General features: G+C 43.2%; 1 protein-coding gene across 1 annotated transcript in view; it reads left to right on the forward strand.

Annotated features, from left to right (window-relative positions):
- The window catches only part of ABLIM1 (actin binding LIM protein 1), a 264,382-nt gene that overhangs the window by 97,433 nt on the left and 150,209 nt on the right, over positions 1–16,740 (forward strand). The window contains exons 3-4 of the mRNA XM_006879917.1: positions 1,498–1,681; positions 7,573–7,682. Coding sequence (XP_006879979.1) covers positions 1,498–1,681; positions 7,573–7,682 — 294 coding nt within the window. The remainder of the gene's footprint in view (positions 1–1,497; positions 1,682–7,572; positions 7,683–16,740) is intronic.

Genomic DNA, 16,740 nt, shown 5'->3' on the forward strand with positions numbered 1-16,740 from the left:
ACTTGGGTGTCTACCATTCCACAAGGGGATTGGCTGTTCTCAGCAATCTACAAGAGGAATGGCTAGTCTCACCAATAGATTGAACAGCTCTAGCTATAGAGAATAGGAATTCTTCCCCCATCATAAGGAATTCTTCCCCCACCAGAAGAGATGAGATTCTTCACCTAGCCAGAGAAGAGAAACCTCCTCCAACCCAGCGGAATGTAGGACAGCTTCAGGATGGCAGCAGAAATGATCACTGAACTGGAAAATTGAATGTGACATTCAACTTTGGGGTGAGGAAAGCCAATATCGGCAGGACTGAGAACTTGGAAACACTTAAAGCCATGAGGATTCAGGCTGAGGTGCCTATGTGCACATTTTGTGATGTTTTAACTCTATTTTGTTATTAATCTGAATTGCAACCTTTTCATTCCCCCAGTATAGTTCTGTGTGATGTGTGGTCTGTGAGCTGTCATATTGGATGTTAGACCCAGCCAAGCAGTAAGACTGGTATTGAGATGAGTACACGGAGGCATGGGAGCATGGGGGGCATGTCCAACCTCATGGGAATTGGTTTTGTGTCACTGATGCTGTGGACAGAGGTGGTGGTTCCCCCCTGTAAGGTTTGTAAGGGCCAGATACGGCACACCCCGCATGGCCCTTGCACCTTTTACAGCAAATGTTTTATTCATTTTCCTCCAATTCTGATGCTTTTCCCCCCCTCATAATCCACCTTCTCAGATTATTTGCTCAATTTGCAAACTTAAAGAGCATAGTGAAAAGATTTTACCTACAGAGTCCTCAGTATTACAGTTCAAAGACTGAACTGTTTTTCATTTTTTTCACCTTGAAAAATGCCAGCACTCTTCTTTCCTCTTGGTTTTCTAATTCCAGATCTTATATAGACATCTACACAAAGTGTGTATACAGATACACACAATTGACTTCTTCCATTTGCTTCAGAAAGAGAAAATGAAACATGGTATACTTTTTTTTTTAAATAGCTATGAGCAAGTATGTATTTCCCACATGGGAAAAATGTAACCTGGAAATTGAGCTACTTCTTTTGCTATAGTAGGAATTTTTTACTCAGCTCTGTAACAGCCTTGGCCAAAACCAGGCAGCTGTGTAGGCAAGCAGTGGGCACCTTTCCTGCTTCGCATCGCCAGGGACAGATTTGCTCATATTTGAAACAGCCTTCATTAACAGTATCTTTCTATCAAAAGCTGTTTGATTGCCTCGGAATCTTAGACATACCACAAGGCAGTTGAGACCTCGCCAGTGAATTTTACTTGTGTGAGATATTGCATAACTCCCCAAGGGAGAGGGAAAACCAGAGAGGCAGGCAAGAGAGAGGTGAGAACCCGACGATAAGAAGGTCTTTGTACTAGTCCCCTCCCCTCAAGCAGCCCAAGCCATTGAGATCGTACAATCAACAAGCAGCCTTCCGTAGGAGGCATCTCCTGCCCAGAGGCTGGCTGGTGGGTGACCAGATGTGAACTTGTCTCTCTGCAGTGTGTGGCTGTGACCTGGCGCAAGGGGGCTTCTTCATCAAGAATGGGGAGTACCTCTGTACCCTGGACTACCAGCGCATGTACGGGACACGCTGCCACGGCTGCGGAGAATTCGTGGAAGGAGAGGTGGTAACTGCTCTGGGCAAAACCTACCACCCCACCTGCTTTGCCTGCACTATCTGCAAGTAAGTAGTTGTCGTTGTGATGCCTGCAGCTTCCCCCAGCACAGACATTCTGGGCTTGGCTGTTATCTGGAGTAATATTTAGTCTAGGAGCCTAGGAAACATAGCACACAATGTCCTGGGTTACCAACTGAAAGGTGGGTGGTTTGAATCCACCAGCTGCTCCTCGGAGGCAAGATGAACAGTCCTTTCCCACAAAGATTTACCGTCTTGGAAACCTGAGGAAGAAAGCAGCTCAACAGCAGTGGGTGGAGTTTGTAATCTTAAAAAGTTCTTTTTCTTACGTGTCCTTAAATTTGTTAGTCCTCCTCCTAAAACATCCTTTTAGATTTAGTAAAAAATCATTTCACTGGGAAGCTTTAATGTGATGTCCACTTTGGGGTAATCAGACTGTTTTTAAGGAGGTTGAAACCAAGTCTGAGGCCGAAATATTTGAAGCAATGATAACATCAAAGAGAAATTGCATAGTTGTTTGGAAATTTGAAGCTTAGTTGGAAGTGTGTGTGTGTGTGTCTGCATCTGAATAATATATTTACTTTATACTTTATAATTGAATATTGGTAAACTGTGGCCCATGGATCAAACTAAACCAACATCTATTTTGAGAAATGAAGCTTTATTGGCGCATAGCCATATTTGTATGTTTTTGCTTATTATCTATGGCTATTTTCAAACAATGATGACAGAATTGAGTAGAATTGAGAACACTGATCCTGTGACCTCCAAGGTTTAAGGAAATGTTTACAATCTGACCTTTTATGGGTCGAGTTTGCTAACCTCCACTGCCTAGGCATGTTTTTGTTGTTGTTGTTTACCTTTGAGTCAGGACCAACGCATAGCTCACCCTCCAGTGGATTTGTAGAGGCAGTTGGAAGTTGCACTACCAACTGAAAGACAAGTGGTTTGAATTCATCAGCTGCTCCTAGGGAGAAGAGTGGGCAGTCTCCTCCCATGCAATTTATAGCCTTTGAAAAACCACTGGTGGGTCAGCTATGGGTCGGTTCCAACTTGATGGCACATAACACCACCACCTCTGTTCTCTGGGCCTCTGTCATTGACCAAGGTTAAGTCTAATGTCACAGGTCAACTTGATTCAGATGATCAGAGAGAAAGGTGAAGTGTGAGTTAAATATTTGTGTTGCATTTGAGGGATTATCCATAAAAGAACTCAAGATGGTTTAATTCCAGTAATAAAACTGAGACTCACCAACAATGTTCAGCCACTTTATTGATCAATTCTAACTCACCAATCCTAGAATTTTGGAGTAACACTGATGTTTGTTCTGTTCTATTCCTTTATTTTTTTTTTTTAAAAAAAAGAAGAGGTTTTTTGTTTCATCTTGCTTTTTAGCATTTTATGTTTCTAAGACAGACATCTGATTCTATAGAATTGAGTTTCTATAATTAGTGAGTTAATGCTGATAGACAGAGCCTAATAAAACTTAGAAAATATTAATAATAAAATTGGTTTTAAGAATATTATGTAGCTGGGAGCTCTGGTGGCCTAGTGGAAAGGAGCTGCAACTACAATCCCAGAGGCGCACGGTTCGAATCCACCAGATGCTCTGCCGGGGAAGGAGGGACAATCTCCTCCTGCACCAGTCAGATCTGATTTGATGGTACACTCACACAAAAATAATAAAATAAAATAAAAATTAAAAAAAAAGAATATTATGTAGCTATTATTCCATTTCTTAATTAATTATAGTCTTTAAAAATCTTTTAGGGGGGCAAGTTCTGCCTTAATGGACTAAAATAATATCTGCATAGGTTCAAAGGCAAAGCTTCATGCTGATCCCTCCACTTTCAGGACAGCAGGACACAGCACTCTTCAGAATTCAAGGCTGGAATTCAGGAGACTCGAGTTCTAGTCCTGATTCCTCAGCTGACTGACGAGCTACATGAGTTAACTTGTCCAAGGCAATTGCCCAGTAAGAGGCTACAGACTAGATGAAAGTGGCTTCGAAACCTGCCTGGTCCTGGAATTCCCTGGGATGGGATAGCTTTAAAATACCCATTTCTAGCCTTTCCTCCTGAACCCAAACCCTCATGCTGGTTTGTGGGACAGAGGAAGGAGGTTCCCAGGAATGGGATTAGCCAGCCAGATTAGGAGACCTTGGTGCCTAATCTGATGAGCCTAAGGTTTCTGTGCTCCTGAGAGAGCATTGTATTAAAGTTAGTAGCAGTGCACAAACATTTGTTAACTGGGTCCTTGTCCCTGGACTTCTGACCCTTCAAGAGGTGGCCACCATTGCTCCTCACCGTGCTCACTGGCACTTCTTCACCTTGACCGGAGTCCTCTCCAGTCACAAACTGCCGTCAGCCACACTTTCCTCTCACCCTCTTAACAATTCTGGGTGTTTAACCAGGAACTAATATCCCCATGAGTCAGAATCAACTTGACAGCAATTTCCCCCTAATTATTTATTATTATTATTATTAATTTTAAGGAAAGTTTACAGAGACTTTGGATTTCCATTCATTCATTGTTGCACTTTTCTCCCTGCCCATCCCTCCCGTCCAGTTTGCTCTTCTCTTTGAAAATTAAAAGAAAAATTCTTTCATTGTTATACAGTCCCTCCCCTCAAGTCCACTCCACTGTGCAGCCTGCGTCCTGGACTCATGTCATGACAATAATACCTAATCATATTAATTTTTAAATATTAATGACCACATAGAGCTGGGTTCCCCATTAAAGGCTTATTACTCCTGTTGTGGAAAGCATGGGAAGCTGTCCACTAAGGTGAGGAAGGAAACACGGAAGGGCCTGTTTTACCTTGTTCACTGAGCCTCTGATGTGGTGGAAAACATGAACTCTTCCCTGATAAGCACAGCAAAGCTTATGACTGCCTTGCTTATTGGATAATCTGACACCATTGTAGGCATCCAGGTTTAAAGGACTTTTCCAGGTTTATGTTCCCAGGGAAAGATTTGAACCCAGGTTTCCTGACTATAACTCCAGTTCTCTCTCTAGTGCAAACAGGCATGGAAGAAACAGAAGCACACAGACCAATAGAGGAAGACTATGCAGGGAAAAGGGAAGGTGTTGGAGAGGGTCAGTAATAATTCTGAATAACAAAAGTCAAAGCATAAGAGGTCCAGCGCCTTGTTCAGAGGTGAACTCCAGCTTGTCCCATAGAAGAGCGGTGTAGACTCCAAGTCTCACAAAATCTCAAAAGATCAGAAACAGGGCTGGACTAGGGTCAGGCAAGTGGGGCAGCTAGGGCACGGCATTTAAGGAGACACCCCCAGTCAGGGCTGTGCGAGCACAGAAGTGAGAGCCTTTTACAATGTTGTGCTGTAGTTGCCTCACTTGGCTCGCCCCCACCTTGACCCTGATCACAGGTACACAAACAAACCTGTGCCTGTTGTGACTCTGACCTTGAACTCTCTGAGAACTTTGTTACACAGTACATGTGATGCTTGTGTTGTTAGGTGCTGCTGAGTTGACTAGGGCTCATGGAACCATGTGAATAACAGATCAGAACAGTGTCCTTTCCTGCGCCATCCACAGGATCTCCACCTCGCCTGGATCCTTTGTTACAGTCCCTGTGTCAATACATCTTGTTGAGGGTCCTTCTCTAACCTTCCACCTTTCCCAACGTGTCTTTTTCCAAGGACTAACCCCTCCTAACCACATGCTTAAAGTATATGAGTGTCACGATTTCTGCCTCCAAGCAGCACCCCAGTTATACTCCCTCCAAGACAGACTTGCTTGCAGTTCATGGGCTATTCAATACTCTTCACCTTCACCGCAGTTCAAAGGCATCAGGTCTCCTTCAGTCTTTCTTGAATAGGTTTGTACGAAATGCATATAGGTTTAATTAATGAGCATGAGCAAATGAGTCCACTATGGTCTCACAGAGTATGGCTTTGTTAGAGACTAAAGGATTAAGTTTGTGTTAGTTACCTGTACCTGCCCGTAGCCTGGTCTCCTCTGCTGGGTAATCTAGGCAACTCGCTTTACCTCTCTGGGCTGCATGTGAACAATGTGAAAAGGGATCTAACACCACAGCATCAGGAGAGGAAGTAAGAACTCTGTTCCCCAGGACTTCTCAAATCCATGGAGAGAAGAATGTCAACTTCTCCTTGAGTATTGATACCAAAGCCACTGGTGGAATGTTTGTGTGTGTGTGTGTGTGTGTGTGTGTGAAAAAGAGAGAGAGAGAGAGAAGGATGGAGGAAGGGATGGAGGGAGAGAGAGACAGAGAAAACACAAACACAGAGGGACAACTTAAAGAGAGATAGCAACTATGAAACCAATGATGTTAGAAGCTTGAACTTGCCCTTAAGTTTGGCATCTGATTCTCATGTATAACAAACATGTCAGGCTTGTGAGCTTTTTTCACATTTCCTAATTTCAGACCTCTGCTTCGCATCTTCCTCTCAGCTAGCTGGTGAATTTGAACCAAAAGCAGTTGAATTTGGGAGCACAACTCCTTTCCCACTTGGCCACCAGAACACATCCTGGGGAAGGTGAGGGATCAGAGAAATAGAGGAAAAAGACCTTCAGCATGATGGATTGGCAGTGACTGTAACAACAGACTTAAGTACATCAGAGTTCACACAGATGTCACAGCACAGGGCAGCGTTCAGATCTAGTGCGCTCTGGTTAACTTTTTTTTTTTTTCTCTTTAAAAAATTTTTTTTACTATGTCAAAAGGCCTGCTTTAGTGGCATGCTACTCCCACCAGAAAATAACCCAATACCCCCTTGTCGGTAACATGCTTAAGGTGACCAGCCAACTCCTATTTCTAAACTCTTGTGTATGTGAGTGTGTGTAAAAGTACATGTATCTTATCAACGCGATGACCCAAAGCCGCCTCCTTCCACACACTGGCTGACTGGCCTGGTTAATTTAATGGCACCTAATAACAGTGTTCCATCCTTAGGGAGCTCTGGTGGCCTACTGGGTAAGGAGATGGGCTGCCAACTGAAAGGTGAGTGGTTTGGGTCTCGCAGCTGCTCGGTAGGAGAAAGATGGGCATTCTCCTCCAGTACAGTTCACAGCCTCTGAAAACCTGCCGGAGGACCAGCGATGAGCAGTACTCGACTCATTGGCACCTAACAAAAACAACAACGATTTCATGTGTTGGAAAACACATAGTGATGAAGGTCATTGGTAAATAGACCAGTTGCCAGTAAATGAGCATGGAAATCATTGTGTCTTTTAACTGGTGGCTTTTTGAACAGGGCGCCCTCTCTGCTGAACTGGGAGGAGAAACGGATAACATACGTGCAGAAGACAACATTTTTATAAAATACGCAGTTACTCTACAGGCTCAAATAGGAAAGCAAAGTGTCCTTCTGGAAAGAAGCTAATACTCATTCTTCAGCAGATATTTCTTATTGACATAATTTCCTGTTTCTCCCCACTTGTAAAGGACTGCGTCTCAGATGCCATGACACGTTCAGGCCACCCATTCAGAGATCTGGAACCAAACTAAAATTCATTGTTATTATGCACAGGTCTAGCGATGGCTCCAGGGAATGGGGAGAGTTAATGCCAGGCTGGTACCCAGCCCTCCTGAGGGGGAGCCTTAAGCGTGAGTAGGCATCCGTGGTGTTTAAGACCATCCTTCGTGATGTCGTGTCCATGTGGAACGGTGCTGTTCTGTGTGACTGCCCAGTGACTTGTTGGAGCATCTCTACTGATCAGAGGGAAGTCTTTCACTCTGTGGTCCTCACATAACCATCAGAACCACCCCCCTTTCTTCCCAGAGGGATTAATTGGTTTGGACTACATCCAGCTGGTGGTGGGGTTAAAACATTTCAGACATTTTGGCTGGTGATCCACCAAGAAACGACTGTGCACCAGAGAGCAGCCAGCAGGAATAAGGAGGAGGAGTGACATCACTGGAATAACCTTGAGGTCTGTGTCTTTCTGTCTACAGGCGCCCGTTTCCACCCGGAGACCGAGTCACGTTCAATGGGAGAGACTGCCTCTGTCAACTCTGTGCCCAGCCGATGTCCTCCAGCCCCAACGAAGCTGCCTGCTCCGGCAGTAAGTGCCCTGCGACACTTGGGTCTGAATTTCTTGTAGTTCGGAAGTAGCTTAGGCAGGTACCTACCTGTCACTCGCTCTGTTTTTTAAAGTCCTTTTAGCTGAAGCCAGAAGTCATTCGAAGGCATTTTCTATTGGAAAGCATGAGCCCTGGTGAAGACTTTCATGAAAAACAAGGCAGTGAAAAGCATCTCCCTTATTTCAAAAGCGTGTAAAGAGCTGGTCATCACACCAAGCATCTTGAAATACGTGAAAGACAAAGGCTTTACTTTAGAGAGCAGTCCCCTGAGACTGTGGGCGGTGAGACGTGGCCACATTTGGAGGTGATGTGACTGATTGCTCTTTTTGTTAGAAAAAATTATCCCACCACTGTCCTTGTGGTGTAAATATGGTGAGTTATGCCAGTTACAAAGGAGCCCTGGCACATAGTCCATAATGTCTTGGGCTGCTAACCAAAAGGTTGACAGTTGGAATCCACTGTAGGAGAAAGAAGGGCAGTGTGATCCCATAAAGAAGTACAACTTCAAGGGAGCTCTGGTGGCCTAGTGGCAAGACACTGCACTGCAATCCCAGAGGTACGTGGTTCAAATCCACCAGATGCTCTGCTGGAGAAGGAGGAGGCAATCTCCTCCTGTACCAGTCAGATCTGATTTGACGGTACACGTAAAAATAATACAATAAAAATTAAAAAAAAAATAAAAAAGCAGTACCGCTTCCGAAACCAAACAGAGGGTCTTGGAGTTAAATCGATTTGACACCAACAGGTTTGTTAACAGTTACTGCAGGTAACAGTAGTTAACACTTAACAGTTGCTGTAGAACCAGTTCTAACTCGTGGCTCCCTCCATATTGGCGTAATAGACTACCACGTGGAGTTCTCAGTAGCTGACTTTTGGGGCAGAAATTTTGGGAGCCTTTCTTCCAAGGTACCTCTAGGTGAACTTGAACCTGCAGTCTTTTAGTTAGCAGCTAAGTGAATTAAGCTTTGTACTATCGGGGTCTCCATTGTAGGTGTGTATCCTTACCTTGCAACGGTAATTTCTCCACTTGGGGACTTTCTATCGCTTATCCTTTCAGCAGGTCATTTGCTGAGCACCTAAGAAGTATATAGCATCGGAGAGAAAGTCATACATTTAAAACTCTTCATCCTCAGGCAATTTGCCTTCTATGTGAGCATGTAAACAAAAAATAAACACGCAAAAACATCTGCTGGGCCAAACAGTAATGGTAATGAAGTCCTAGGAAGAAGAATGAAGTACAGCCGAGGGGCTGCTTTTGTCCAAGTCAGGGATGACCTCTAAAAAGTGACACCTCAGGAAGGACCTGGAACAGAGTAGGATCCAAGTCACACCTTCATGGTGGCATTTGTAATTCTTTATGAAAAAACATTTCATCTGACTTACGGGAATCCAATAGAATCCAAATAGAACCAAGGTGCCTCAACATAAAAATAGTGGCCAGTGACACTGTTTCTTCTATTTGTTCTAGGCCACTCACTTGGATGAGTATAGGTCAGTCACAGCTTTTGAATGAATGAGACCTGTGAGAGGGAGCTCCAATCTCATCTCATTTCCTTTTAGGAGACCTGGGATGAAGCCTTTAAGCTCTCCATGTCCCTCTGCAGAAGCTACTTTTGCTCCGGAGGAACTTTGTGTAGTTTACAACAGTGATTCCACATCTTCCCATTAAATAGGAGAGGCTTATACTAGTTAGAAAGGAAAAAAAAAGGTTCTGACCAAAGTAATTGGATTTTGACCATCGGGAGCCAGGAAGAAAGTGAATATTCATCACATCCAATTGCATCCTTAGCGTGTGAGTTTATCGAGTTTACTGAAATGATAAGAGCCAGAGCAAGGTGCCAACTATGAAGCAAGGAACAGTCCTAGACCCTTGGTAGGATTTCAAGTTGGAGCAGCCACTGTTCTTAATTACTTTGTCCAAAGAAGTAAAGTCAGTCCACGCTATTGAACCGGTACCATGGGTGGGTGCAGCCATGCGTGGTGTTTCAAAGGATGTGCGTTCATTTCCTAGACTTCCTTAACAAATTATCACAAAGTGAATGGCTGAAAACAACCAAAATTTATTCTCCCACAGTGTTGAAGGTTGGAAGCCCAAATTTATGGTGTTGACAGATCTATACTTTCTCAGAACGTCAGAATTTTTTTTTCCTTTTAATCCTTGTCTTTTTCTAGCAGCCCTAGATTTCTCTTGCCTTATAGAAACATAACTATTCTAATCCTTGCTGTACTTTCACATGGCTGTTCACCTCTGTGTCTGTGTCTTTTCTCCTCATTGTTTAAAGATATAAATCAGAGATAGCTGCATTCTTCTCCCATATGATTACATCTACAGTGACCCTGTCTTCAGACAAGTTCATCTTCTCAGGAACCAGTGCTAGACTATCCCTTGGGGGCCTTCCAATTCAAACTGTAATGTAGGGATTCCTTTTATAAGTATGTTACCCAAAACCTTCGGGAGGAGTTCTCCAGTTAAGGAAAGAGGATTTTGTGACAGTAGCTACAACAGAAGGCCTTGTCTGTGACAGAGGTGGCTGTGGCCTTGAACCCTGTGACATCCAGTCACTTTTTGGACTAGGTGAATTCTTGAGGCCGTGGGCTAACCGAAGGGCGGCAAGGTGGAATCTTGTCCTTATGCAGATCTTTTGACTCCTGGGATTGCTCTCTTTGTTACTTCACTCCTTGTCATTTGATTTAAGAAATGAAAAGGACTATTTTTAAAGACCTCCACTCGTTCTCAGCTTGTACAATCTGTGAATGTGTTTCTCAGTCCCAGCTCTACCAAAATGGTAATTCAAATGTTTACAACTGCTTTCTTTTGCTTTGTCTATATTTTCTATTTTTATATGGAAGACATGTTATGCACCTAAGAAGAAAAATGTAAAAAAAGTAAAAATTGTAAAAATGTCATCAAACTCAAATTTGTTGCCTTTTTAACACTGTTGTTGTGTACTGCTGAATTGGAATTGACCCATAGCTGACCCTCTGGCAGATTTCCAGACATGAGGAGACTGCCCATCTTTCTCCTGGGGAGCAACTGGTGAATTCATACCACATACCTTTGGGATTACAGCACAATTCCTTACCTCAAAGCCACCAGAGCTGCACCTTTTTAATGCTCAACTTCATAATTATTGTTTGGATGCAATTCTTTGGGTCAAACCATATTTTCTGCTTTGCTCCTTGTGGGTAGAATTCGTTATCTGTGCAGTTACTTTCACTAGAACATTTTTTATGTTTAACAAGTCGTTTTCTATTTAAGTATTCAAGTAACATTTATGGGACACGTGGGTGTGAGTGTCTATGAAAAAGAGAACTCTTATATCTGGATCCACGCATGTACAATACCCACACTATGCACACACACAAATACTACAGTAATGGGGATTTTCAGCAAGCCACAGACATTCATTGCAGCGTAAGGAGAAAATACTTGGCTGTATATTGTAATGTTTTAATAATGTCTTATACTTTAACCTGTCCTATTGTGACTTTAATTCTTATTTTAAAAAGTAACAACAAAGCCCTTTTTAAACTTGGCAAAGCTCCCTAAAGAGAAGCAGAAAATGGACATTTTTTTTTGTAAGTGTGAAACATTTATGCTCTCCCTTCATACTCTTCAAGGAGCCGAGGCTGCGAACCGAAAAGTTGGCAGTTCAAATCCACATTCGCTCTAAGGGAGAATGATGGGTAATCGCATCCCATAAAGATTTTACAGCCTCAGAAAGCCAGTCTGGGTCTTTATCAGTCAGAACTGACTTGATGGCAGGGATTTGAGTGTGGGGGTTGATACTTGGGCGTCAGGTTGGGTTCAGTCAGTAAACTGAGCTAGGCAGTCATGGCCCTCTTTTCTCTTCTGACGGAAAATAAGTTTGCTCTTCCGAACCACGCTTTTCTTTCTCATCTGGTGCCTCCTTTTGCGCGGTAAATTGAGAATACTGAGTTGGAGGTGAAGACAGCTTGAGAGGGAGGACGGAGGCAAGAATGGCCAGAAGTAGCTAAGTGATGATGCAATGAGGGTTTCTTTCCACAAAATGATCCCTGAATTTATACAATCAAGATGCAACATTCATATTCCAGCTGCCTCGTGGCTATGGCATCTGTATTGCATTATGTCCAGCACACTCTCCTACCTTATTTCTCTAACTTCTTTAACGACTGTATTTTCTTCTTCAAACAGCCATGCCATTGTTGTTGTTGTTGTTGTTGTTCTGTACCATCAAGTCGACAGTGACTCATAGCGACCCTATGAACAATGTCTCTGAATCCTGCCCTGTCCTGTGCCATCCTCACCCACTCTGACATACTTGAGCCCGTTATTTTTTTTATTTTATTATTAATTTTAATGAACATTTACAGAGACTTTGGCTTTCCATTCTTTCATTGTTGCGTTTTTTCTCCCTGCCCACCCTTGAGCCCATTATTACAATCACTGTATCAATCCACCTTTACTGAAAGTCTTCCTCTCTTACGCTGACCCTCCACTTTTCCAAGCATGATGTCCTCCTCCGAGGACTTAGTTCCCCCTTACAGCATGCTCAGAGTATGTGACATGGGTTCACCATCCTTGCCTCCAAAGAGCACCGTGGTTTCACTTTCTGCAGGATAGAACTGTCGATTCTCTTGGCAGTCCATGGAATGGATACTCTATACTATTCCCCATTACCACAACTCAAAGGCATCAATTCTTCTTCTGTCATCCTTAGTCATTGTCTAACTTTCAGATGCATGGCAAGTAATTGAAAAGAAGAAATCTATATAGTACGTATTATGTAACAGTCTTGTAAGTATCTACTCATTTCATCCTGTTACAATCCTAAAGGGGTGTGTATATGATTGCTTCAGGGATCCCTGAGGTCATGCTCAGGTTCAGTGAGTCCCTATAAAAGCTCATGGAACTTGGAGAAGTTGTTACACTAATGGTTGTCATTTCTCACTGTGAAAAACTACAGATTAAAGTTAGCAAAGGTAAAAGGCGTATGGGACAGAATCCAGGATAGACCGACCAGACACAAGCTTCCAGTTGTCCTTTCCGAGATGGGTGCACAGACAACCCTTACTTCTTCCAACAAAGACATGTGACAGTACATACGGAGTGTTGTCAAACAGGGAGCCTTCGTGTGCAGGGATTTTATTGGTGTTCAGTCACAAAGGCACGGAGCCCTTCCAGAGGTCAGGTTAGTACAGTGTGATCTCCTGCCTCTGTCATAAATCACACTGGTGGTCATGGGGAATGGGTGGTATTATTAACTCTCTGGAGTGAGTGCCCCAAGACTCCAGGAGACAGAGACCCTCTTATCCGACAGGATATCCCAGGGACTCCCAGGAGCTTGTCAGGGGCCAGACCTTTCTTGGGACTATTATGGATTTCAATACCCCAGAACCTACCAGTTAATCCTTTCAAGTCAAATCGAGTTATCGCCATGGATTGGGAACCAATTCATGGCTGACCTTCCAGTGGATTTTCAGAGGCTGTAAATTGCATAGGAGGAGAGTGCCCACCTTCCTCGAAGGAGCAGGTGGTGGGTTCAGACTACTTGCAACTCCTTACCCACTAGACCAACACTAGTCCTTCTTTTATATTTTTATATTACCCTCTTTTTTTAGGTGAAGTAGTAAAAGACCCTAGAGATTCATTAATTTGTTCCTTACACAGAGTAAATGGCAGAGCTGAGATTCAAACCCAGGCTTTCGTCCTCTAAACTTCACATTGCTGTACTAATACTTCTTCATGACATAGCTTATTTTCACTCTTATTTTCCAGGGTGGGGTGCTGAGCCTTGAGACAGTGAGAGACCTGACTGTTGTCAATTATTTGAGCATTTTGACTCCAAGGACATGGCTCTTCCCACATAGCACAGTTGCCTCTCTTATTATATTGAGATTTAGCAAATAGGAGCTGTCAGGAAATCTCTCACAGAAACACTCTGCTTCAAGAAAACATGGATACCCTGAGTTAGATAAAGCTGCGTGGATCTAGTTTAATGTAGTCCCAGTTCATTAACCAATAAACGTTATGTGTAGTGGAGACAACAGTAAAGCTTAAAACTTATCTCACAGGGTCATGGTGACCATTAATTAAAATGTTCTTTACTATTTTTTATGCTTAACTTTTTTATTATTATTAAATTTTATTAGTTTTAATGAACATTTACAGAGATTTTGGGGTTTCAGTCATTCATTGTTGCACTGTTTTCTCTACCCTCCCCCCAGTTGGTTCTTCTTTTTCCCCCCGCCTTGAATGTCTGTTTTAATTGTCCCATTGCCACAGTGCTTGTCAAATCCAGTTCTGATTAATCTCCTTTGTCAGTGTGTCCTTTGCCATTGCCTATCACTCCTCCCTGAGAGAGACTTCACCCTGATTCATAAGGAAAAGGGGATGGCATATTCTCTTAGCTCCTTCCTGCTGAAAAGGGGATGCTGTAGGTTTCAGGGTGAAGATCTTCTCTCACAGAAGTCATCAATTGCCTCTCTCTCACTGATCCATACCTAAAAAAGCATTTTTGCTGCTAAAACACATTATGCTGTCTATCAGAAGGTCGAGCGTAAAGTCTAAAATGTCATTTTATTCCATTTTCTCCATATAATTGGGGTGGGGGTGTTGGAGACAGTGAGATCGGCACAGGACCAAGCAGGGTTTAGGGCTGTAGTACATAGGGTTGCTATGAGTCACAGATGACTCGATGGCACACATCAACACTTGCCCTTTTACACCCTGTCTCACCAAATCCTCACTGCATCTTCTCTTTTCCTTCACCCCCTCACCCATGTGTGGATGGATGTTGAGGGGGTGAAGGAAAAGAGAAGATGCAGTGAGGATTTGGTGAGACAGGGTGTAAAAGGCCAGACTTCCCAGGGTTAAAGGAAGGAGTAGGGTGAAGCCTGTGTATGAGGAGCTGGAGGCCCAGGGAATGAGATTTGGATTGCCTTTTCCTGCACAGCCGCTGCCTATTTCAGGCACCCAAGCTGGAGCAGGCGGCTGTCTCAATCGTCCTTTGCATTTCACAGGGTGTCTGACTAGTGTCTGGCTGGAGGTGGGTTGGATGGATTGACACAGTGGACACCCACACACATACTTTCAACCCCACCTTTCTCTCCTGGCCTTCTCTTTGTACAGCACCATCATGATTCCAGCTGCACCTGAGATTCCTACAGGTATCGAGGCCAATTCTCTACTTGGAACAAATTTCAGACGTTTCAGAAAATGATCATTTTCAAAGGGAAAGAATTTTCCAATAGTTTTCTTTTTCCACTTTTTGCAGTAGCTTTTCTTGTTCACAAGATCATTTTCCCCCCCTCAGGGCGAAGAGGAGTAGGCAGGCAGGAGAAGGGAAGGGAGGCAAAAACCCCACCAGGGCAGCAAAGATGTGTGGATGGATGATGAGGGGGTGAAGCAAAAGAGAAGATGCAGTGAGGATTTGGTGAGGCAGGGTGTAAAATCCATTGATCAATAGTAAATTATATAAAATAATAATTATGTAAAACACAAGCTATATAAAAGGTTGTATAAAATGCAATGTGCATGAAGGAAACACAATGATTGCATGAAAACTAAGAAATTACAATGCCCTAAAAAAAAACCCAAAAAACAAACCAAACAAACTAAGAAATCATTTGCAGACTGAATGGGACTTGTCTACTGAGTCCATAATAGGTGGAGAGGTGAAGATCTTCCTGCAGTCAACCTGGCTCTGCTCTTTCCTACGTTGTAGGTTATGGACAGTCCCTTTATTTCTCCTCTGGAAAGTGAAATAGTGGACTTAAATGAGTGAATAAACTGAAAGCACTGTGTACTTATTAAACAATAAACCTATTGTTTCAGCATTGATTTCTGGATTTGGGGGCAAGAAAGCCCTTACTCTGTCGAGAGAACGATCTACGCCCTTCTTCTAATCAGGGATAGCACGTGTAATTAAACTGCAAATAGAAAGACATTTTCTAGTTGGAAATTGTGTGTGCATTTGTACTCATCTAAAGAGTTTTACGCACCTGCAATAGTTTTTAGATGCAGGAAGCAGCAATAATGGTTTCCACCTGTGGTTTTGGCTGTGCTCACATGAGGGGCTCACCCACCAGGCCTGTCAGGCAGCAAAGCTTCACCGGGAAGTCCAAAGCAAGCCCCTCCTTCTCTCTGAGTGCTCACATCAGAGACGCCTAACCCAGCTTCTCGTTTGAGATTGTTGGAATGATTTTGAAGGCTGCTGAAATTCTAGTTCCATCCAGTCAGTTTCCTTGGTCCACTAGAGCCAGGTGAATGCCAGAGAGAGAAACTTTGCCCCTTTTGATCTTCTCAGAAGTCATAAAATATTAACCAAAGGTATTTGGATTGAAAATAAAGGTTAGCCGGGAGAGCGGTTACCTGGAGAGCTAGCCTCTCAGTTTAATGCTCATTTCAGCTTTCCAAGAGGAAGGTCAAGTTTTAGTTCCTTAGTTTATTCAGAGAATTCTTTCCTTGTTAAAACATTTTGGAAATAGGAAAGTAATCTGCACAGTGAGATGGTCCCACATCACAGTTGGCAGAGAGCTGCTTACAGGACCGCTGCCTCCTTGTCTCGTTTGAGCCCAGGTCCTCTTCCACGCTGAGGATCCTTGGAAGACCCTGCTTATTTTAGAACTCTTTCTTTTTTCTAGCATATGTAGGAGACAATAAATATAGTCTGGCATATGTGGGAGACAGTAATATTTGCTGATTTAATAATTGATTAAGCCTTGCATAAATATAACTCTCCAGCGCCTATAAAGACTGCACTTGTTCACTTGCCTTCAAGACCCTGAACAATTATCACTAACCCGCATTATTCATACATCTACCCCACATCTCTAGAATTCTTGGATGCACTAGTAACCTTGGACTTGTCCATGGAGCCCCAGTTTCATTGTTCTTTCATGCATCTCTGTCTTTCCTCGTTTTCTGACCTCTGCCTGGAATCGCTCCCACTCCCCATTCACCAGGCACAGAGATTACTTATCCTTTTATGTCCAAATTACCTATATGAGTTCATTTTCTCCAAGATGGGAAAGTGGATGCAGATGTGAATGACC

Source organism: Elephantulus edwardii, unplaced genomic scaffold (assembly GCF_000299155.1).
Source record: "Elephantulus edwardii isolate Elephantulus edwardi_28Jun2011 unplaced genomic scaffold, EleEdw1.0 scaffold00006, whole genome shotgun sequence".
NCBI lineage: Eukaryota > Metazoa > Chordata > Mammalia > Macroscelidea > Macroscelididae > Elephantulus > Elephantulus edwardii.